The sequence below is a fragment of the Rhinatrema bivittatum genome, chromosome 2 (assembly GCF_901001135.1).
Source record: "Rhinatrema bivittatum chromosome 2, aRhiBiv1.1, whole genome shotgun sequence".
Lineage (NCBI taxonomy): Eukaryota > Metazoa > Chordata > Amphibia > Gymnophiona > Rhinatrematidae > Rhinatrema > Rhinatrema bivittatum.
Window position 1 is genome coordinate 799,917,316 of NC_042616.1, and position 24,752 is coordinate 799,942,067.

Consider the following 24,752-nt stretch of genomic DNA (forward strand, 5'->3'; position numbering starts at 1 on the left):
AAGGCTGCCCCTCAAAATTCAGAACTGGACCAAGGAAGAGACTTGGAAGGAAAGCCACAGAGAGGCCAACAATCACTTTGAAGGAGCTACAGAGTTCAGAGGCTGGAGAGGAGGTGCACCAGTGAACCATATCAAGAGCTTGGCATGCAGCTGGCCTGTACGGGAGGGTGGCTGGAAAGAAGCCATTACTGAAGAAAAACCACAGCAGAACACATCTGGAGTTTTCCAGAAAGCAGAGTGACCCGGCTAAAATGTGAGATAAGGTTTTGTGGTCAGATGAGAAAAAAAATGGAGCTTTTTGGCCAAAATTCAAAACGCTATGTGTGGCACAAACCTAATGCTGCCCACTCCTCAGCAAACACCATCCCAACAGTAAAATATGGGGGTGGCAGCATCATGTTGTGAGAATGCTTTTCCTCAGCGGGGACTGGGTATCTTGTGAAAATTGAAGGATGGATGGACTGTGAACATACAGAGAGGTACTGCAAGCCAACCTGCCTCACTCTGCTAAAAAAAACTAAAACTTGGGAGAAAGTTTACCTTTCAGCGGGACAATGATCCCAAAGCAACACAGGAGCATTTAAACAAAAGGATGAATGTTCTACAATGGCCAAGTCCAAATCTCAACCCAATGGAGAATCTGTGGCACAATTTGACAATTGCAGTCCATAAGCATCATCCAACCGACCTGAACAACCTGGAGCAAATCTGACAGGAAGAATGGGCAAAAATCACTCCCAAACAGTGTGCAAAGCTGGTAGAAACTTACCCCGACAGACTTAAAGCTGTTATTGCTAGTCTGAAGAGGTTGAACACTTAGCAAACAGCATTTTTTCAGGGTTTTTTTTATTTTATTTTACAAAAAATGCAGAGAAATGAGTTGTAACTTTGAAAATTTACTTTAAGAGCATACCAATTTACAACAAACATACTGTCTGGTACAATCTGTGTGTCATTTGTAATCCACACAAATCTGCTGAGTTTTTAGGTGATTGAATACTTTTGCAAGCCTATACTGAATTAGGACTATTGAAACGCATGTTAGGTGTGGGTTTTGTCTTCAGAAAACCATGAGCAAACAATTGCAATTACAATATAGTAAACCTCCCATACCAAAACAGCACTAACTGCCAGCACTCGAACAATTACAACCCTGCTTATGAAAAGGCAGCACTGCAAATACTGCACCAAGCCCTAAAACATTGGTACATCTCTGATTAAGAAAATAGAAGAAGCCAAGCTGGTACAGATTCCTACAAGAAACAGGTTAGCAGAATAGCTCACTTCAGTCATACATGCAAAACAGACAGATCCTCACCAAATTCAGAATAAAGTGAACATAAAGCATAAACAGAAAAGTGCAAACAAAAATTGAACTGGAAACCGCAACAAGTCAAACTCCATATTTAGTGCACCAAGGGATAAACAAAAACACCACCGTTCCTCAGAAAATATCAAACAAAATCAAGAAAAATAAAGCATCAATCATAGTAGTAAAACCATACTATTACAAATAATATTTCAAAACATCTGATGAACAAAATAATTAAACTCAATTTTTTTTAATTCCCAAACTCCAATAAAATATTTCAAAACAGCATACACCTGATTAATTAAAATCAATAAGGATACAAAAAATTACTCACTCTCCATACCTGGGAACTTTTTTGACTTTCAGTCACTGTGAGGGGAAGTAATGTGCACAAACTTTCTCTTCTCTCATATACACACACAAGTTCCCTCTCTCAAAACTCACACATGCTTACATACACTCACACACACAAATGCTCCCTCTTTCAAATTCATACATGCTCCTTCATTCACACTCACGTGCTCACACACACACACGCCCATGCTCATTCTCTCTCAAGCACACATACTTACACACACACACATATAAGAACATGCCAGACTGGGTCAGACCAAGGGTCCATCAAGCCCAGCATCCTATTTCCAACAGTGGCCAATCCAGGCCATAAGAACCTGGCAAGTACACAAAAACTAAGTCTATTCCATGTTACCGTTGCTTGTAATAGCAGTGGCTATTTTCTAAGTCAACTTAATTAATAGCAGGTAATGGACTTCTCCTCCAAGAACTTATCCAATCCTTTTTTAAACACAGCTATACTAACTGCACGAACCACATTCTCTGGCAACAAATTCCAGAGTTTAATTGTGAGTTGAGTGAAAAAGAACTTTCTCCGATTAGTTTTAAATGTGCCACAAGCTAACCTCATGGACTGCCTCCTAGTCTTTCTATTATCCGAAAGAGTAAATAACTGATTGACATTAACCCGATCTAGACCTCTCATCATTTTAAACACCTCTATCATATCCCCCATATGCTCCCTCTCTCAGGGCACAGATGCTTACTTACACACACATGCTCCCTTTCTCAGGCATGCATGCATGTCTTTGAAATTCCTTTGCAATTTTATTTGATGCTATTCATTTTGATGTTATGTCAATTTATAATATTTTATGGACTTTATGTATATTTTGCTAGCTGCCTGAGCTTTATGCAAATGCGGCATATAAATAAATGAACCATGAACATGCTTAAATACACACGTATGCTCCCTCTCTCTCAACATATACACACTTCCTCTCTCTTAGTCATACGTTTCCTCTCTTAGGCACACATGCTTACACACAGTCATTCACGCTTCCCCTTTCTCAAGCAACATGCTTACACATACACATGCTCCCTTCTCTCCCTCAAGCATACATGCTTACATACATACACACACTTCCTCTCTCATATACAGGCTTAGACACACATGATAAATACAAACATAGCTTTCTCTCAGCAAATGTGTACACATACACACACAAGTTTAATCCCTGTTAAGCTGGTGGGCAGCGCCTCCCTTAGTTGTGCTGACGGGTGGGATATACCTCAGCAGCTGCAGACCTCCTCTATTTGTGCCACAGGGCAGGTTGCAATCCCCTGGTAACTGCAGGGCCTATTCCAGTTGGATCACAGGCCAAGACAAGATCCCCAGCGCTGCGGGCCTCCTCCATTTTGGCTACCGGGCAGGACGTGATATCCAGCAGCCATGAGGCCTACTCCATTTGGGCTACCAAGCGGGATAGGATTCCCTGGTGGTAGTGGGCCGCCTCCATTTGGGCTGCCAGGTGGGATAGGATCCCAGTTGAGTTGCCGGGCGGGATAGGATCCACCAGTGACCACAGGGTCTATTCTTGGCAGGATGGGACAGGACCCCATTGCTCCAACAAAGGGGCCTCTTTTTTGCTGGGCCATCAGGCAGAATGGGATCTTCCAATGGCCATGGGTTCTCTCAGGTTAATTCAGCTTAGGTATTGGTCTCCAGGCCACCATCCCATCAGGGCCACCACACAGTGGGTTGCACCAGGCCTGCTCCCAGTATAATTCCAGATCCATTATAAAGTATTAACATTAATCCATAAAATCCTCAACAATCATGATACAGTGTGGCTGGGAGCAACACCACATAGGTTCATACCTCAAAGAGCCCTTAGATCATCAAACAAAGGGCACTTGGAGACTCCCTCAATGCATCATGCCCATCTCGACGAAGTGAGAGACAGGGTACTTTCCAGGGCTGAGACTTTGGATTTCAATGCCAGAAATTTTAACAACAATTTAGCAAAACAGTAACATAATAATGACAACAGAAAAGGACCAAATGATCCATCCAGACTGCTCAGCAAGCTTCTTATAGTAGTAACTGCTGCTCCATGCAGTTATCCCAAGCCTTATGATAACCCATCAAATATTACTGAAAAAAAAACCCATTACTACTGGGTGATGTGCCTTCTTGAAAATTCAGACAGTGAAACTTGACATGCTTTAAGGGCTTGGCCATAGAAGCAGTCCTATGTTTTTCCCCTTATGTCTGTGTATAAGTACCCCAGACCGTAAAATCAGGATTGGTGATGGTTGTAGACTGTATCCAATTCCCCTTTTTCAGCCTCCCGCCATTGAAGTGATGTTGCAGTTGTGTCAAAGAACCAAGGCTTCCTGGATAAGGATAGTAATCCCCATGCCTTCTGTTAAGAGCAGCAATTGCCATTCCCTGCAGGTTATCCCCATACTTATCAGTAACCCAGATCATAAAAGTCAGGGCCCTCGATGGTTGCTGTCAGAATCCAATTACCTTCCCCCCCCCACCCGCCATCGAAGCAGAGAGCAATGTTGCAGTTGCATTAAAAGCATCAAGGGTAGTAACTGCAGCACCAGCAAGTAACCCCCCATGCATGCTTTCTTCATTTCCATCCTCCAGCCTTTAGGGATCCACAGTGCTTATCCCATGCCTCTTTGAAATGACTTTTTGTATTCACCACCTACTCCGTAAAGGCATTCCAGGCATCCACCACCCTCTACATCAAGAAATATTTCCTGTCATTGGTTCTGAGTCATCCCCTCTGGAGTTACATTTTGTGACCTCTAGTTCTACTGATTCCTTTCCAACCCAAAAGGTTCAAAGTTCGTGCATCATTAAAACCTTTCAGGTATCTGAAGATCTATCATATTTCCCCTGCATCTTCTCTCTTCAAAGATATACATATTTAGATCCTTCAGCCTCTCCTCATAGGTCTTCCAGTACAGACCTTACACCTTTTTGGTTTCCCTTCTCTGGACCGCCTCTATCCTGCCTCTATCCTTCTTTAGATAGAGGCACTAGAACTGAACACAGTACGCCAGGTGAGGCCTCACCAAGGACCTGTACAAAGACATTATAACCTCCTTTTTCTTACTGGTTATTCCTCTCTCTGTACAGCCCAACATTCTTCTGGATTTTCATATTCCTTTGCCAAGGCATTCAAAAAAATATTAAAAACCTGGCTTTTCAAGGCAGCATTTGACATTTTTAAGTTCTTTTAGAACTCTGGGGTATATACCATCTGGTCCAGGTGATTTGTGTTGGGTTTGTTGCCCTTTCAGCCGGCTTGAGAGCAGGTGCTTGTAGCTGGTAGGTGGTGCAGGACCAGGAGACCAGACTGAACCTTTCCCAGCCCTCGTTCCCCGCAGGTTGAGCCCTTGGGTGTCTGGGCCGGCAGGACCTGAGTAAAGGTTTCTTGGTGGAGGGAGCCCAATAAATAGTCCGAGTCTGGGCTGGTAGAGATCTGGAAGAACAGAAACGGTCCAAGAGTCGAGGCAGGCAGCAGTGTAGCTATTCGATAAACCAGGGCAGGCTGAAGACAAGCAGGAACTCGAAAACACACCAGAAGTTGGGATGAGCAGAGACAGGAGAAACAATATACCCAGCCGGATCAGTACCACAGAGACAACCTGAAGACAAGGGCTGGAAGCTATTGAAGCATGATCAAGTAGGAGCTGTACGGATATATGAACTGGCAATTGGCACTCACAGAAGTTGACCTGTTGCCAAGGCAATGCAGGGAAGCCTGAAGTGGCTTTAAATAAGCCTCTGCTGGTGACGTCAGATTCCAAGGGGTGGAGCCCCCAGTAGAGTTCTGCGGTGTCTCCCTCACGGAGAGAACGCCACAGCAAGGCCCCAGCGCAGCCTGATCCAGTGTGCCAAAGACAGCGGGGAGCACCGGCGAACAGGGGTAAGGGAAGGGAGGCCCGACCCCACGGCAAGGCCCCAGCACGGCCTGATCCAGCGTGCCGAAGACAGCGGGGAGCGCCAGTGAGCAGGGGTAAGGGAAGGGGGCCCAACTGCGGCTGCCCGCAGCTGGGTTTCACAACAATTTGGTACTCTTTAGTTTGTCAATCTGGCCTTACTATATCTTCTAGGTTCACCATGATTTGGTTCAATTCATCCGAATCATCAGTCTTGAAAAACATCTCCAGAACCAATATCTCTCCAACATCCTTATTAGTGAATACAGAATCAAAGAATTCATTTAGTCTTTCTTTGATGGCCTTACCTTCCCTTAAGAGCCCCTTTAACCCCCTTGATCATTTAACGGTCCAACCAATTCCTTTGCAGGCTTCCTGCTTCAGATATATTTTAAAAAGGTTTTGCCTCTATGGCCAACTTCCTTTCCAATTTTCTCTTTGCTTGTCTTATCTTTTAGCTTTTTCTTATTTTCTTCAGATGGATCCTTCTTCCAATTTTTGAAGGATTTTTTTTGGGATAAAATTGCTTCTTTCACCTCGCCTTTTAACTATGATGGTAATCATCTGACCTTCCTTCTACCTACCGTATCTTAATGCATGGAATACATCTGGACAGTGCTTCTAAGACAGTATTTTTAAACAATGTCTACGTCTGTTGTACACTAACTATGCAGCTGCATGTTTTAGTTTTTTTTCTATTTTTCTCATTTTATCAAAGTTTCCTTTTTGAAAGAGCTATAGATATACATAGGCCCCCTTCCAATCATTAGTTCAAATTTGATCATGTCATGATCATTACTGCCAAGTGGCCCCACCACCGTTACCTCTCTGACCAAATCCTGTGTTCCTACTAAGAACTGGATCTAAAATAACTCCCTCTCTCAAGGATTCCTGAACCAACTGCTCCATAAAGCAGTCATTTATTCCATCCAGGAACTTTCTCTCTCTACCATGTCTTGATGTTACATTTACCCAGTCAATATTGGGTAACTGAAATCTCCCATTATTACTGTACTGCCAAATTGGTTAGCGTCCCTAATTTCTCTTAGCATTTCATCATTCATCTCATCATTCTGGCAAGGTGGATGGTAGTATACTCCTATCACTATACTCTTATCCAACACACACGGGATTTCTACCCATAAAGATTCTACTGTGCATTTAGTCTCTTGTACAATCTTTATCCTGTTGGACTCTATGCCACCCGGACAAAGCGCCACCCCAGCCTGCCACCACTAAGTTGCTCCTCCCTATCAATTGATTAAAATTTTTTTATCCTCCTTCCACCAGGTCTCTGATATGCCAATTATGTCTATCTCATCATTCACTGCTATACACTCTAGCTCTTCCATCTTACTACTTCTGGCACTGGCATAAAGACATTTCAGTGTGGGGGTCTTTTTGAATTAACAACTTGTTTTTCAGTTGATAGGGATAATTTGGGAGATTCTTTACTTATAGGAACATGGACTACTTTTGTGTTTTTGGAATCTCTCTGTTGAGATGCTCTAACTCTTCTATTTCATTAGTATCCTTCGAAGATACCTTTCTCCGAACCATGCACTGCTGAGCAACTGTTGGCTTTCCCCCTTGTTCAAATTTAAAAGCTGCTCTATCTCCTTTTTAAAAGTTAGCGCCAGCAGTCTGGTTCCACTCTGGTTAAAGTAGAGCCTGTCCTTTTATAAAGATTTCCCTTCCCCAACAGGTTACCCAGTTCCTTACAAAACTGAATCCCTCTTTCCTGCATCATTATCTCATCCACACATTGAGACTCCGGAGCTCTGCCTGCCTCTGGGGACCTGCACATGGAATAGGGAGCATTTCAGAGAATGCCACTCTGGAAGTTCTGGATTTCAGCTATTTAAAATCCTAAATTTGGCTTCCAGAACCTCTCTTCCATTTTTTTCCTATGCTGTTGGAGCCCACATGTGCTATGATAGCCAATTCCTCTCCAGCACAGTCTAAAATCCTATCTAGGTGACATGAGACAGGCAAGTTACCAGGCAGTCCTCACATCCACCAGCCACTCAGCTATCTACATTTCTAATAATTGAATCACCAGCTATGACGGTTGACCTAACCCTTCCTTCCTGGGCAGTAGCCCTGCGAGAACATAATTACTAGCCATACAGATACACATTGCTTAATGAGGAAAACCCTCATGGATTTTGCAAAGTGAGCTCATACCGTAACCTATTAGAATTCATTGAAGGTGTGAATATGAATGCAGATAAAGGTGAGCTGATATAGTGTATTTGGATTTTTAGTCGGCGTTGCTAAATTCCCTCATGAAAGACTCCCAAGGAAAAGGCAGGTCTCAGTAAAGTTGAGTTGGTGAGTACTATGAGGAGGGTGGTAACAATAAGCACGAACATTGTAGGAACTGACTGCTTCGAGTGAGATTTCTTGAAATTGATGTTTGCTGTCTTGTTCTGTTTTTTCCCCATCCCTTATCTTTACTCTATTTTATGTCTTAATTGTCTGGTAAAGTGAGAATGTCAGTGTTCATGCTTATCAGTCTTTGTATTTGTATTGGTTTTAAGTTTTTGTTCAGTGTTCCTTTAATTTGTGTATGTTGGGTGAGTTGTAAATGGAAACAGAAAACGAAAAAGACCAAGAAAGTGGGAGCAAGTATGGGAGAGTAAGTGGGTATAAAAGGAGAACAAGGAGGAGCAGATAGGAAGGGAAAGTAAAAGAGAGAACAGAGAGGATAGTGGGAGAAGGCAGGAAGGGGGAAGCTCTCGGGCACCTCCAAGTAGTGACATTGAAGTTGGCAGATCCCGATCAAAGCAGCCAAAGCCAAGGCGCAAAAATGCCATGCTCTCACAGGGAAAGAATAAATTCCTAATCCACCAATCAAGAGGAGACAATACAGCTGGTGATGGAGCCCCTGGCTTAAGTAAGTGGAGATGAATATTTAAAAGTGAGTGGATACTGGTAGCAGTTTGTGGACTTCTCCTCCAGGAACTCTAAACAGTTTGGGAAACTAAGTATGGGGTTGACTTGTATGGCGCAGCAGATGCTACCATAAGCTTGCTGGGCAGATGGGATGGACCGTTTGGTCCTTGTCTGCCGTCATTTCTATATTTCTATGATTAAGTGTGAGAATTTCTCCCAAAGGGCAACAATGGGGGCTTTCCAAGCGACGGAAGCAGAGGCACAAGTGATGTTCAATTATTCTTGTTTTCAATGACCGAATTGTTTTGCCTACATAAAGCGGAACAGGCACAGAATTACGCAGATCACTCCTATTGTAGTGCAATCAGAGTAATGTTTCAAAGGATAAAGTTTCCCTGTAACAGGATGAATAAATTCAGTAATTGATAGTGATAGCAGATAGACCAAGCTCTGTAGATAGGGGTGATGGTCTATATTTGTAAGAGAGGAGGTCGAGGGAGAAAAATATAATTCAGATCAAACCAAGTTATCATGAAGGTTATGGCCTCTGGAGAAGGCAAATCTTGGAATATCATGGATGTGAGGTGCAGAGTGAGGATTGACCAATAGCAACATATAATTTGTCAGACCTGATTTATCCTCTCAGAAGGGGACTCCACAGGTAAGATGATCCGGTGAGTCTTCTGAATGAAGAATAAACTAACTCCCTATTGATGTATACTGCACAATAACTACTACTGTTTTAAGGATACGTGAGGGTGACCTCTTCACGGAAGCATGCAATCAACGAATGTGACTGAGAAATGAAGTCAGACCGGGAGGAGCTTAAATACCTTTTCCTAAAGAACTCACCTAAAGGAATATTGTTTCATAATGAAACAGGGGTGAAAAGTAGAATAATGCAATAGAGAATTGCATCAGTCGATTTTCGGAATAAAGCAGTCTCAAAAGAGCTGGAACCTACTGTAACCAAAGTGTCCAAGAAGGAAATTTGTGATTTATGTAGATGGAATTCAAATTGGAGATTTATATTGCAGTTATTAAGCCAATAAGTATACCAGTCCATAACAGAAAAATGTTGTTGATATAATGAAGCCAAAGGGTGGAAAACTGCTGAAATGGTGAAGTATAAATGTAGGTGAGTTCAAAGTGAGCCACGTAAAGGCAAGCGATAGAGGGAGTCATGGTGGCCCCCATGTTTGTACCTTTGATTTACTGATAGTACAAGTTAGTGGAAGCGAAGTCATTTTGAGTGAGTGCTAGTCAGATGATGGCCACTAAGAAAGAAGTAGGGATATTTGGGTGGTGTGCTCTAATGCGGTTTCAACAATTTGGACTGCTTTTTCCTTGGGTACAATAGAATAAAGAGAAAAAATATCAAGAGTGACTAGAAAAAATGGATCAGAAGGAAAAGGGAGAGAGTCCAAAAGATTAATAAAATGGCTGGAATCATGTACATATGATGGCCAAGTGGATACACAGGGAAGAAGAAAGATCTCCATGAAATCTGAAAGAGGTTCAAGGACTTAGCCAATGCCCAAGACTATAGGCCTACCTGGAGGGTATAACTGGATGTTTCTCCTGTAAAAAGGCAGCTTCATTGGGAGTAAGATAATGGTTATCAATCCCTGATTGTATTACTGAAGAAATTGAGGTAGATAGAGATGCTAAAGGGTCAGAAGGTAAAGGTTTATAATAGTGAGAGTCAAACAATTGCCGAGTGACCTCCAGAATGTAGGAGGCGAGATCTCACATAACTTTATTCCCTCCTTTGTCTGTTTTACAGATTAGTTATCGTTTCATCCTCAGCAGTGACATCTCTGAACCATGTGACCCCTTCGTGACTCCTGTGATTGGCTGGCTCATTTTGGCAGTCCATTTTTTTTTTAATACTACTTAAATGCTCCCTCTCTCATTTACGGTAGACATCCTGCTGCCTTATATTCAACTTGCTAAGCTATACAATTAGTTGGTATGTACGACTCTGGAATCCTTATCCCCTTGTCCTTTACAGCCATTTCTTTCAATGATTCTCTTTACCCTTTTTTTCTGTTTATGTGCAGGGTATCAAATTTGGAATAATTTTGCGGTACCTGTTTCTTTGGCTCATATACAATGCCGGTGGTATGTACAGTAAATCATTTGTGTAAATGCAGTCTGTTTATATAATCCCTTTATGACTTACTATGTCCTCTACTATATTTCTATGTCTCCTAGGACGCCTCGATATTACAACTTCATAATTTGTTCAAGCACATTTGTTGAACTTCAATCTGGTATGTTTTCTGAATTTTTTATGCATGTTTTTCAGCTGTCATTTTGACGCTCTTCTGATTATTGAATTTTCTGTTTTTGCATAGATGCCTTTAATTATATTGGAATTTGCTCCAAGTGGGTCCCTTCCGACAAAGCCCCTATAGCATTTCTCTGAAATTTTGCTTTGACGCTTAAAATAAATACTATTTTTTGAAGACTTTATTGGACTGCTACTTTGTTTACCTGGAACCTCTTGGTCTCACACCTTCCTTATTCTTTCATACAATGATTTACACCGTGTTACTGAATCCCCAGCCCCCCACCCCCAACTCAATTTACTCATCCTTTAAGTGATGGGGCTGGGATCACCTAGCTGGCACAATGTTGATTGGGTGACTTCTCCAAGGTCAGAACCCACCACTGTCCTAGGAAACAGCATAGCACCAACAGCTTTCAGGGTCACCCAAAGGAAGCCAACACAGCAGAGAGACAGAGCCAAATCACTGCCCAATAAAACAGGAAAATAAAGCAAAAACCGCAGAATCGAGAAAACAGGAGCAGTGTATGTGTGCTTACCTCTGTCAGTTAAAAAAAAAAAAAAAGTTACAAGATAACAGAATCATGACCCAATATCCTATCCTAATAAAACCCCCGGGGGGAGATTTCATGTTCAATCAAGACCTCTCTCTCTCTGTACAATTTTTTTTTTTTTTTAATGAAAGCTACAAGAGTTTTCACTAGACAGAAATAAAAAAAATATACACACGTTAGCTTTTTCATAACACACAAAGTCAATTCTTTTTTAAACAAGATCATCAGACATCTGTGGTAATGGCTAAGGAACATAAGGTCTCATACCAGAGGTTGCTAAGGGGGGGAGGGCAGTCCGCCCTGCGTGGCAACAGGGGGAGGGGTGCCATTGCAGCCGGCAGGAAGGTCCTGCAGCGGCGCGGAACAGTGACCTGGCGGGGGAAACATCGCCAGCAAATGCAAGGATCTGCAGTGGCAGAGGCCAGCGGCGTCACCAGCAGAACAAGCCCAGCGTTGCCGCCACCAGCCAAAGAAGGGAGAGACTGGCCATGTCAGAGTAAATACCAGTGTATGAGGGTGTGTGGGTGTACGTGTGTGTGTATATATGAGGGTGTGTGTGTGTGTGGATGAGGGTGTGCGTCTGTGGGTGCATATGTGTAAGAGGGTGCCTATGTGCGGGGGTGGGGTGGGGATGAGAGACAGGAAGCGTGTGTGTGTGTGTGTATGCAGGGGTGAGAGGAATCGTGTGTGAGCGATAAAGAAGAAGTGTGTATGTGTGTGAGAGACAGAGGGAGCATATTGTGTGTGTGTGTGTGTGTGTATGTGTATGTGTATGTGAGAGAGAGAGAGAGAGAGACAGAGGGAGCATAGTGTGTGTGAGTGTGTGTGTGTGTGTGTGTGTGTGTGTGTGAGAAAGACAGAGGGAGCATAGTGTGTGTGTGTGTGTGTGTGTGTGTATGTGTGTGAGAGAGAGAGAGAGAGACAGAGGGAGCATATTTTGTGTGTGTGTGTGTGAGAGAGAGAGAGAGAGGGAGCATTGTGTGTGTGTGTTGTGTGTGTGAGAGACAGAGGGAGCATTGTGTGTGTGTGTGTGTGTATGTGTATGTGAGAGAGAGAGAGAGTCAGAGGGAGCATTGTGTGTGTGTGTGTGTTGTGTGTGTGAGAGACAGAGGGAGCATTGTGTGTGTGTGTATGTGTATGTGTGAGAGAGCGAGAGACAGAGGGAGCATTGTGTGTGTGTGTGTGTGTGTGTGTGTGTGTGTGAGTGAGAGAGAGAGAGAGAGAGAGAGAGAGCATTGTGTGTGTGAGAGAGAGAGAGAGACAGAGGGAGCATTGTGTGTGTGTGTGTTACAAAGAAAGTGTGTGAGAGTCATACACAAATGCTCCCTCTGTCTCTCACCAAGCATGGAGAGCGGGAGATTTTTCAAATCCTTATTAGTTTTAATTATTGGGTGTTATTAAATGTGTCTGTTTTAAAATATTTTATCGATGTTTAGGAAATTTTAAAATTATATATGGGGGGGGGGCAAAGAAGTATCCACCACAGGTGCCAAATACTCTAGGTACGCCTCTGTCTTATACGATTTTTCATCAATGTCCTGCACAGCAACTGTTAGAAGAGCAGACATTCTAGGGGAGGGGAAGCCTAGCAGAGCTGAGAACTAGGGAAGTCAGGTTTCAAATCCCCCCCCCCCCCCCCCCAACACTCTCTGAGACACTGGGTAAGTCACTATCTTCTATTGCCTCAGGTACCCACTTCAAGTGTAAGCTCTGTGGGGCAGGGACTTATTACACCCGAATACTTAACATTATATAGCACTGCACACATCCAGTAGCACTATAAAAATAAGTAGTATCATCATATATTATTATTTTGAATACTAAACATGAAAGGTTATATGGCCTTTTAGGAAAAGGCCAACCCCACCGTTTTCAAAAGGGATTCCCATTCCTTAGCAATGCCCCAATACTCATTCCTGGCATGCAATGCGATCATTTGCATGGTATAAGGTAACTAGGGACCTTCAGTTTTTGATTTAAACTGATTTTCATCCTAATTTCAAAGGTGATGGAAGCATGGGAGCGCAGGGGCCATGCAGCTGTTGTACCTATTAAAGCCTTTGGCCTTCCACAGCCACTTCTGTCACTACCTCTGCCGCTACCCTCGGTCACTCACACCCAGCGCCTCGGTCCTTCTTCCTGCTCCGTGACTGCTGGCATCTGAATGACATCAGCAGCAGCCTCGGAGCCCGAACAGGGACAGAGACCTTGCAAGGCCGCGATTTCTTTTTTTTAGGAGGGCTCGAGTGAGAAGTTCTCAGCGGGATGATGCTGATGAGCCATTCATGGCATCGCCGCAGAGTCAGGGGGAGGGGATTGGGAGAGAAGGAAGTGGGAGGGGGGAGACTGTGGGGGGGGGGAGTCAGAGTGAAAGAATTAAAGGGATTGTGGGGGTGTGAATGAGGGTAAGTGAGGATACTGGGGGAAGTAAGGTGAGAGCAAGGTTAGTGAGAGGATGGATGGGCAAGGGGCGAGAGCAAACGGGTGTGGGTTAGAGGGAGAGATGAGGTAGGGGAGACAGGTGGGATGCTGGAAGGGCGCAAAGAAAAAGAAGAGACACCTTGTTGGAAGAGGCTCCCTTCTCTTTTCCTCTGCTCCCACCCACCCCTTCCTCTTGTTCTCTTCTCCCTCCTGTCACCGCACCTATCTGTATCCATACCCCTATCCTCCACAAGAGCTCGGTAGGTCCAACACAGTTCAATAAATTATGTTGGGATGCAGAGTCTTCCTTGCTTTTCTTGGGGACAGACCTCTCTTCCTGACCCCCAGACCTCTCCTCCTTTCTCTCCTTCCTCCCCTTCAGACCCCTCCTCTTTCTCTTCAGCATCCCACTTCTCTCCCTATCCCCCACTCCTTCTTGCTCTCTTCCCCATCTCCCTCTTCAGCACCCTACATCGTTCACCATCCTCTCCTTCAGCTCCTCATCTCCCTCCCCCTTGTTCTCGCCTTGTCCCATCCCCCTTACCTCCCCCCATCTCCACTCTCTCTGGCTCTCGCCCCTTGTCCCATCCCCCCTCCTCTCCCTTTGGCCTCCCTCCACTTTTTTTTTTTGTGGGGGGGGGGACATGTCCTCACTTCTGTCCACCAAACTAAGCTCCGATATTCACCCAGAAAAATGCTGAATTTTTTTTTCCTCTGATTGTCTCCCATTTTTATTCTTGTGAAAATAAACCTTGATAAAATCTCAGGAAAATTTAAAAAGCACTAGCGAGCTTAATGTGTTTATAAGGCTCCAGAGCTGCTTGAAAATGAATGATCCAATTTTCCTGTTTGCAGTTCGAGTCTTGATCAAAGCAACTTGGCTTTGCGTCCTAGACCTGGATCAGCTCCTAAAATACCACAGATTTCCATTACAAGAGACCAGGGGTACTTCCCACGCACAAGCCATGAGGGATGTCTCTTGTTGTACAGGAGAGCTAATCTCTAAAGCTTTACTGCACAGTGCAAACAAAGCTGTGGGCTGCAGGGATGTTCTCATCATGGTGCTACAAGAGAGGAACCACAACCTGTAAGACTCAGGAGTAATATGCGATTTCCTAACACCACATCACCCCAAATTCAGTAAAAACAGTTTACACAATTTTTAAAATGTATTTCTGCTACTGCTACTCATTTTTATTCTCTTTGTAAGAGAAATAAGGCTCTGGCACAACTTACTAGAGCAGGAAATGAGCCCCATACGGCATTGCCCTCACTGGTTTCCATTCTCCAGGAAGGGCCCTTTAAGAGACTATTTCTTTACTTTATATGATTAGCAGGTAGGCTGCATGGGGCTTGAAAGACTAGGCATAAGCACACTGCTGAGACTTAAAAGAAAAGATATACAAGTCACAGTGTTTCTAAAAGAATAGTCATGCCCATATTACACAGAAAGAATATTTATGTATGGACTAAGATAGATAGAACAATATATATGCACTGTTTGTATACTGATACCAATATATCTAGATTCAATATTAAATACCCCGCTCTTCCATATCCTTATGCTTCTAAACTGAATTCAAATGTAGCCCATAATTAACTATAAATTATATTGTAATTCTCTTTGAGACCAGCTTGATAAAGGCGCAATGTCAAATGTCAATAAGTAAATAAATAAATACAAAGATAGATAAATAAATAAATGTGAAAAGGTTTTTGATTTTGAAAAGTCCCTTTATGTTTTGTGTTGTAGGTAGCAAGTCAAAGCTGGGACTTAATAGCATCAGACTATCAGGCCGGTGGTGACTGAACGTCCTTACTGTATGAAAGCTGCTTCACTACAACTGAGAAATGGACTTGGTGGTCTCAGTCTAGTTCTGATTGAGAAAGATTCAACATTACTACAAGGGAAAAAAAAATGCAAAACAAAAACCATATCATGGCCACTGGCAACAGCTAAGGATTAAACAGGCCAGGAAGACGTCTTGCCCACTACATTCACTGTGAGAATGATCTTGCTTGTCATCTTTTAACGAGGTGGGGCCTGCAAAGCTGAGACGACAGGTCAAAAGGCTAGGCGTAAGGCCCACTCCTCCAGACACGTGCATGGCAGATTTCGTACTTGAAAACCCAGCAGGTGAGTGAAAAACTACGATTTAACACAGAAGTGCTGCCGATCCCATTACCCATAAAGTTCAGAGGAGCTGCCATCTGACAGCTTGTGGAAGACGGCGTGGATTATAATTACGTGACACATACCATTAGCGTTAATTCGGAAGACGTTCACAGAGGTTTCCTGAAACAGCTCCTGGAGTTCATTGGGATCAATCTGAGTGGCTGTAGGAAGAAGAAGAAAAATGACATAACATTACCACTCTCTGTTAATCAAACTTGCTATTCATGGAAACACATAAAATGCCAGCAGATAAAAACAAAAGCTCATTTCCCTGGCTCCTCACAAAGTCACTTTCAGACTTTACCTTCACCTCTTGCTAAGGATCTTCTGTGCTCCTTCTTGAATTCCAATAACTCCACTGGGAGGCCCTTATGTCACTCCTCATATACCATGACCTTTTTTTTTGCAGCTTATTTTATGAAAAGAAATGCTGGCCTCTCATGCATTATTTATATGTTTGAGGTGCATTAAAACTTTAGGCCACCCTACTTGCAAACAAGGTATATTTTGCAGGCTTCTTTCCTCTAAGGACAACCTTATCCTGAGAGTGGAAGGGAACTATTACTGAGGACATGGTAGATCTGCATGTGAAAAATGAACCAGGCAGCACTCCAGCACCATTTATCCCACCATTTTGGGAAGTTCATGAGTAGAATAGCAGGAGAAGAAGAGGTCTTAGCCCTGAGAAAACATCAAGATTTGGTATAATTGCTCATACTCTTGCCTTAACATTATATTGTACTGTTGCATGAAATTTTCAAAGTCACTTGGGACCCAGTCAGTGGGTCCCAAGTCGGTGGGAATTGGAAAGCTTTTCAAAAGATTAACTTTCCCTTAATTGACTGGGCACGCTGCTAGTTGCTCATAAAGCAAAGATAATGCTTTATGAGCAACCAGCGTAAAAGTGGTTCGCCTTGCTAGAACAACTGTTTACCCCCCAAACTATCAGTTTTATCCCTTTGTTAATCCATCATTTCCTGTTAGGTTATTATCTCTTGTTACAGTTATCCCCTGATTCTAATATTCTCTGTTACCACAATCCTCTCATGATTTTTATGTATAATGTTCTTGAGTTCTCATGTATAATACTGTATTACATATTATGTATGTATAATGTTCTTGAGTTCTTATGTATAATACTGTATTACATATTATGTATGTATAATGTTCTTGAGTTCTTATGTATAATACTGTATTACATATTATGTATGTATAATGTTCTTGAGTTCTTATGTATAATACTGTATTACATATTATATATGTATAATGTTCTTGAGTTCTTATGTATAATACTGTATTACATATTATGTATGTATAATGTTCTTGAGTTCTCATGTATAATGTTGTTCAAATGTAAACTGGAGTGAAGGTCAATACTAATACTTCGGTATATAAAAACAAACAAATAAATAATGTTGCCACATCTGAATACATTTGTGAATGCTTTTACCTTTCAACAATATTTTACTTTTGAAAATAATACAAAACTATACCAACAAACTCCAGTGGGCAGAAGAAAAAAAAAAAAGGGTGCTAAACACTTGCAAGATTCATTGCATTGTGTGACACATTGAGAACCGAAGCAAAATAAAAATGAGAATGTCATTAGTTCACTCCATTATGACAGCAGAATACTTCAAATTTCAAGGTAATGGGTCATCTCCATGGTGGTTGAAAGTACGTGACCATGAGCAGTGTCGATGTTCCATCTGCTCAACCTGTTTTATAACATCTGACACAGAGATGAAATTAAAGCCCAGAATTTCCAGCATTCCCCACTGATTAGTAGATAGCTAAGGACTATTCTTTCTTTCAAAGTCTTTGTCAATTCACATTAGTGAACTCTACTGCACTCACAAGTTTTAATATAGCAGGAGTGAAAGAAAACTGCAGTTAACGAGGGTTTTTCAGACCGGACAGGGGGAGCCAGTCTGGTAGCTCAGCAGCAGTTGTCCAGCAGAAAAGCCACAATTCCTTATGGAGGAAGGGGGGAGAGCCAGTCATTGCTCAGTGGTGAAACCTACTGCCACGCCAGGTCCCAGAGGGAATCACAATCTGTGGACTGCCAGCCAAGGGCTGTCACTGTAGTGGCTGGGCCAAAGAAAATTACAATACCCCAGGTGGCTGCAAACGAAGGCTCATGGGGCCATTGCCCAATAAAGATTGCTTCTGATGGAGCCAGAAGCTCAGAAACAGTAGGAGGAAAGTGGGAGATAAAAAGAAAAGTAAAAAATAAAGAGAAGAACAGAGAAGTGCTAAACTATATTCTCACTAAGCTAGTGGAAATCATATGTTAGAGACAAATTTTATTTTTATTTTTTCTAGAAAAAAATTTCTTGATTAGTCATTGTACCTAGATAATTTCCCACCAGCAAACCCAGTGCAGGCCCTGGAACCGGAAATGACCACTGCATCGGCCAGGGGAAGCATTGGTGCCCCGTCGGGCATTGATGACCTCCTGAGAACTGGCACAGCAGGACGGTAACACACCAATGAGCACATTGATCCATTCCAAAGTGGACAGGAACTGCGTCAGTGCCACAGGACTGATGCCTACAGTGTCTGGTCCACTGCCAGCTGGATGAACCATTCCAGCTTCTCCTCGAAAGTTACCAAAGCCAACAATGACTGGGAGGAAGGAGGGGTGGCCAGATCTTCCTCGGATCCCCAAGGTGGATCGGCGACTGGCACCAGGACCAGTGGGGATCATCACGGACTCCCAGCTTCGATAGAGGATGGGCGCTCCTCACCGCAGGGTAGTTTCAAGAGCATCACAGCATAAGCCGGCGCATCCCCGTGCCCGGCACCGTGCATCAAATGCAACTGGTGCCGATGTTTTCTCAGCTTCCCTCGGTGCTTGGCCCAGTCTTTTCCTGGTGTCAAGGTCAAGGATGAGGAACCAGACTTCCTCAACCTGGTGGAGATCAAGAATGGTCAGTCTCCGGCATCCCAACCCACCAGCATCATCGGTGAAACAGGGACTCCCGCCAATGTCCATGGTGTGGTGCCCATCGGTGTAGCTCCAAGGTCCATCTGTGCCGATGCCGCCATGGATAGCTCAGACTTCCCTGACCCTAAGAGTTTCACCATCTTATTGAGTTGAGCACAATGTCCCTTCGGACTCATTTGGGCACACTTGCAACAACCTGGACATCATGCGATGCCCCCAGGCAGAGGACACATTTATCATGGGGGTCTGTGATAGACGTGGCCCTCGGGCACCAGGGGCATCGACGAAAACCAGTAGAGGCTATGATCAAAGCGAAAAAAGAGGGATGCAAAATAATAACGATGGCAATGGGCAATGATGACCAGCAGGCACCAAGGCTCCGCCACCATGGGGAAGTTGAAACGAAAGAAAACTTAGCTGAAAGTGCCGAAAAACCTATCTAAGGAGGCTATGGGAGGGACCCAGCGATGATGGAACACGAGGAAAACCCCAAGAAAATCAGGGAAAAAAGTTTTGCACAAGTTTTAAAGAAAAAATCCAGAGCACACACAATGCAATGCAAAAAGCTCAGTGGAAAAAAAAAAACAGACTGAAGAGGGACTCCACATGGACGCGTAGTATAGGGCATGCTGGGCATGCTCACTATGCCAAGTAAAACCGGAAAACTTTGACAGAAGTTTTCCATGCCGGGCTCCATCTGATGTCACCCATGCTTGTCCTTGGAGAATCACTACTTACCGAAAAGCCAAGCTACTTTTCACTGAGCAGTAAAAAGTAGCATTGCTCAATAATGCTAGTTTACTTACCATGAACAATGTTTTCTGTAATTGCAGGATGAATTAGCCATTTCACATGGGTGATGTCATCTGGCAGCACCTTTAGGATTTGCCTCTCCAAGCTACTAGAGCTATGAGCTCTACTGAGCATGTGTAACAGAGTTAATGCTAGCTGAGAAGTCAACTCCCCAGGGAGGTGGGCATTGCATGGCTAATCAATCCTGTTATCTATGGAAAACACTGGAACGTGGATTACTATGAGAACAGTTTTTGCAAAACTGCCTGTCCTTGATATTGTCCAGACAGTAATGGGTCATAAAGGTGTGAACTGAAGACAAAGTGGCAGTTTTGCAGATGTCTTCAAGAGGCAGTTCTTAAAGATGAGCAATAGAAGCCATAGCTCTCACTTGATGGGCTTTATAGAATCAGCAACATGAAATACTGCTAAGCTGTAGCAGTACTGAAAGCACTCAGCTAGCCAGTTCCACAAAGTGCATTTGGCAACTGCTATACTAGTCTGTTAGAGCTGTTCTAGTTGCCCCTGAGGAGATACGTTCTAGTCCATTACCTCTAATCTACTAGACTCTGCTGCAATAGAGCGAGATAACGAAGAAACTCAAATCATGGGTTCTGATGATGTGCTCAGAGCAATAGGCAAGACTAGGTCTCCAGCCTGAGGGACCGCTGCAGCGATGATGGAGAGGAGAGATTGGAATGTTCCTTCTGACTCCTTGGATGATCTTTATCTGCTGTCATTCACTATGTTACCCTCCGTAATTAGGCAGAATGACATAAGTTCTCGTTATTGGAGGGGGCAAAAGTAGAATGATTCCCTCTCCTATGGATCTAAGACAGACTGCATACAGCTGTATTGGTAGAGCAGCCAAGTGAGCTTGATGTGAAGATGGCTTTGATGAAGAGGAATGCCTAGACGCTTTTGAAGTATGTGACTTTGATTGCATTGACGTCTCTTTCATTAGCGGCATCGGGGAAGCTGGTGCAACTCAAGAAAGCTGAGGCAAGGCAAGCATGTAGTTTAAAGGCTCTATAGCTTTTACTTTATCAAACCACATCAGTCTCAGACGCATTCAATAAGAAAGCGACGCTTGCCTTAATCCTCCTGCACACAGTTCTCACATTTGCTTCCTGCACATTCTAAGCCTGGTTAACTCTATGGGCCTGATTCTTAGGAAGCCAAGCCCTGCTGCCACCTCCCATGGAGTTTGTGCTGCCTCTTTCACTATGGCTGTAACTACATCCACCCCACGGCAGTGTTCACTTAAAATTCCTGACCTGCAGTCTCCATGAGTGCGTCCTCTTCTGGAGGGGTCTCCATTATTTGTTTCCCAAGTCCATCGGCTCCGGCTCATCCTCAGGGCAGCACAATACCACCTTCCATCTCCGTTTCTTCATCTGGTTCTAGTAGGATTCCTTCCTGATCCTACCCTGCTCCTTCGTCAGACAAAGCGCTCTCACGTCCTCTCACTAGGGCAAAGGCTGGTAGGTTCCTCCCCCCTCCAGAACCCCTGTGGCTTTCTGGGAGTTGGGAGTCCACCTCCTGTTCTGATTTCTTTTGCATACTGGATCTCCTTCCCCGGGTTTTCCTTACAGCCTGTCTTCTTGTAGTCACCAGGGGAATATAATGGCCATCACAAGAGTTAGCAAATACCTTAAGAGAGAAGGAACCTGTGCACAGGCACCAGAAGCCGTGTAAAAGAGGAAGCAAAAGGCATGCGCGCGTGCCAGCAGGCCTGCCAAAAAGGAGAAGTCCTGTGTGGCGACCAAAAGGACAGGAGGAGACAGAGTGTAGGATGGATAACCTGGTAAGAGGCACCTGAAGGAATAGGGAAGGTAAGGAAGAAGACAATAAGGGGAAGGAGGAAGAGGAGGAGTGAAACTGCAGGTGAAGGGGGTCAAAGGGAAAACGTGGAGAGGGTTTAAGGGTCCTCTTATTAACGCAACAACCCCTCCCTGCTCCTGTGTCTTCTCTAAGCCAATTTTCCTTCCATGCCCTGCTCCAAATACTCTGCAATTCCTTCTCTCTCAAACACAACCACCACCACCCACCCACATTCAAAATCTCCAGCAAAAGGAGGTTTCAGACTTTGGCATCCATGTAGAAAGAAAATTCAAGTCTGACAGAGAGCCTTACTGTCAGGAAAGGGACTCTCCTGCAGTTTACAGCAGAGTTCTTCAGTTTTCAACGTTTACATAAAAAACATTAAAAAGGGACGGGAAAAAAAAACATAACAAACCTAAGCTAACTGCAGGGATTAACTTTGTCCAAGGAACCTTATCTATAAAAGCACAGTGGATGCTGTGGAAAAACTGCAGCTAAAACTCCCAATGTCACGTGTGGCTTGGACACAGAGCAAGAGAAAAACCCAACTTGTGCCTCCCACACTATTTATATTTATTTATTTATATTCCGCTTTTCGGCTCTTCAAAGCAGATTGCACTCTGGTACTGTAGGTATTTCCCTATCCCCAGAGGGCTCACAATCTAAGTACCTTATTCACTAAGGATTTTTCCCCAGAGACATAAAATGGGACAAAAGCCTTCATGAATCTGTCCCTAAGTTTGTACCTGAGGCAACGGAGGGTGACGCGAGTTGTCCAAGGTCACAAGGAGTGGGACTCGAACCCTGGTTTCCCTGGTTCGTAGCCCGCTGCTCTAACCACTAGTGGAAGAGTAGGACAGCAGGCTACACATACATTCAGACCAAGCTTTTGACAAGACAAATGAAAAGGTTATCAATATAGGCTCAGGCTGTTTTTTTGGGGGGGGGGGGGGGGAGGGGCAGGGGGGGGGATGTAGTCTTCAAAAACTCTCCACCTAGCAAAAAGAAAAAAAATAACAGTACAGATCCTGTATGGCTGCTTCTTCCTACTCCACTACGGTGGCCTCCTCAAAATGATTCAGCGGAGAAATGGTTAATGGTGGCATTTCCTTCCTGTCCCTTAGCCTTTTCTTCAGGAAAAGAAATTATTTCCTTTTTATTCACATAAAATGTAGATTTTTTTTTTATTCTTTCAGGCAACATGAAAAATATATCACCTTACTCTGTAGATGGAATGGAGGAGGCTGAGAACCAGGAAAGCCCAGGGTTCAAATCGCACCCGATGCTCCCTGTCACAGTGGGCGAGTCCCTTCACCCTCTGCTGCCTCAGGGTGAAGCTTAGACTGCGAGCCCTCTGCCCACAGGGAAATACCTACAGTGCCTGAATGTAACCTGGTTTAAGTGACCGATCAGACGCAAAAAGTGGAATATAAAACAAAAACTGTTAACTAAATTAGATATTTCACTATGATGCAACAAAAAGTTCCAGTGAGTCCTTTCCGGGACATTTGTGCATTCACTGTCTATATACAGTTGCGTGGATCGGGGGGGGGGGGGGGAACCGATCCCTATCAGAGCCCTCCTGACAGGTCCTGAAAATTTGCTGTGGGCAGGACACCAAACTAAAAAGTGATCAGTGACAAACGCACGCTGGAAACCTCTTGTTATTGCTCATGTTTTCTAGAGAGCATGGGCCATCCCGGCTGAATTCATTTCAATATGATTAGCCTGGACGCAGCACATTAACAATCTGCAAGGGGGTTTTTTTTTGTTTTTTTTTTGAGGGGGGGGGGGGTATGCCCGGGGCAGACCAGACCCTTGGCCTGAGGACAGCGGTGCTGGCCCCACAGTAACTCAGTCATCCCAAAACACCCCCCCCCCCCCACGGAAACGCTACCTAATCGCTTCGCTTTTCTGCCTCCCCCGCTCCCTCCACTGAATGCTCTTTCCGCCCACTGCCGGTAAATCAGCACGAGGGGGCTCCCCGGCACCACCCCCACCTCTTTTCAGACTGAATCTCTCCCCCAGAGTGCATGAGCGTGTCCCAGGAGGCTGAGGAGGAGGAGGAGAGAGCGTGTATGTGCCTCAGCATGGGAAGCACTAGGTAAACTCGCCCTCTCTCCTAGCCTCGGCATGCTCCAAGGCAGAAGGCGAGTCCCAGCCTGCTCTCTTCCGAGAGCTGACCCTGTAACTCTCCTCTGGCAGGCGGTGATAAAACAGCAGACCCACCAAGGGGGTATAACCTGCAAAAAAAAAAAAAAAAAAGCAGAACCGTGCTGATCCCTCCCCTGCTCTTCAGTCAGAAACCTATCCCGCTTACGCACCACAGATTCAACTATTTTTTATTATTATTATTTTGGGGGTGGGGGAGGGGGGAGCACAGGGGGCTGTGCAAAATTTTCTGCGCTGACAGCTAACTACTCCTGCCTCGCCTCATGCGGTCGGCACCAATGTGTTTCACCCAGACCCATAGAGGGCAACCCGGGACCCTGCTATACCAGTGTTTTGCTCAGACCCACCCTGGTTTTCAAATAATTGTGTTTTATTCCCAGCAGCAAGTATTATGCTATGAACGGGGCCAGCCTCACCATTCTAGCCAACCTAGGTAACATGTAAATGGTAACATCTCCACCACATAAACCATACAAATACCGGTACTTTATAAAAAAAAAATCCTATTTATTTGCATATATTTGCCGCCTATACCAAAGCCCGCAGTAGCTTCCAATAAAATATGCATACTAAAAATGGTGCAGGCATCCTATCTAAAATAATATGAATAAATCACAGATTAAATATCATGATAAAAAGCAATGGATGATGGCAAAAATTAAGAGTAGCCAAAGGCTTGCTGAAATAAAACAGTGTCAATATTCAGTTCTTTAAAAGTGTTCCCTGTCTTAAGATTTTGTTGATACTTGTGTACACTCATTGCTCAAATTTATTAAATTTTGAAATCAATTTCTGGAGCTACCTGGAATAAAGGTCATCAAGCAAGCTGCAAGCAATATCTTTTTATGAACTGCTTTAATACATGTGTGACCGACTGGCTTTCACGAATTACGCTCCCTTCATCGGGTCAGTGTCAGATTAGCGAAGGAAGATGATATCTGAACATACAAGTAAATTGTCGGCTGGATGAGATGCAGTCTATACCATTAAAGTCACTTTCTGTCTCTCACCTGGCCTTCCCTAACAGAAGCAGGGTGCCCTCGCCCTGGGAGTCTGACTCCACGCTAGCTCCACCCCCTGCCAGGAGCTGAAAACAGGGA

At 44.0% G+C, this 24,752-nt stretch overlaps 1 protein-coding gene across 6 annotated transcripts in view; it reads right to left on the minus strand.

Moving 5' to 3' along the window:
- The window catches only part of LOC115085754, a 1,125,639-nt gene that overhangs the window by 434,700 nt on the left and 666,187 nt on the right, over positions 1-24,752 (minus strand). For all 6 annotated transcript variants that reach the window (XM_029592129.1, XM_029592132.1, XM_029592131.1 and 3 more), the window contains one exon: positions 15,998-16,075. In XM_029592129.1, coding sequence (XP_029447989.1) covers positions 15,998-16,075 — 78 coding nt within the window. The remainder of the gene's footprint in view (positions 1-15,997; positions 16,076-24,752) is intronic.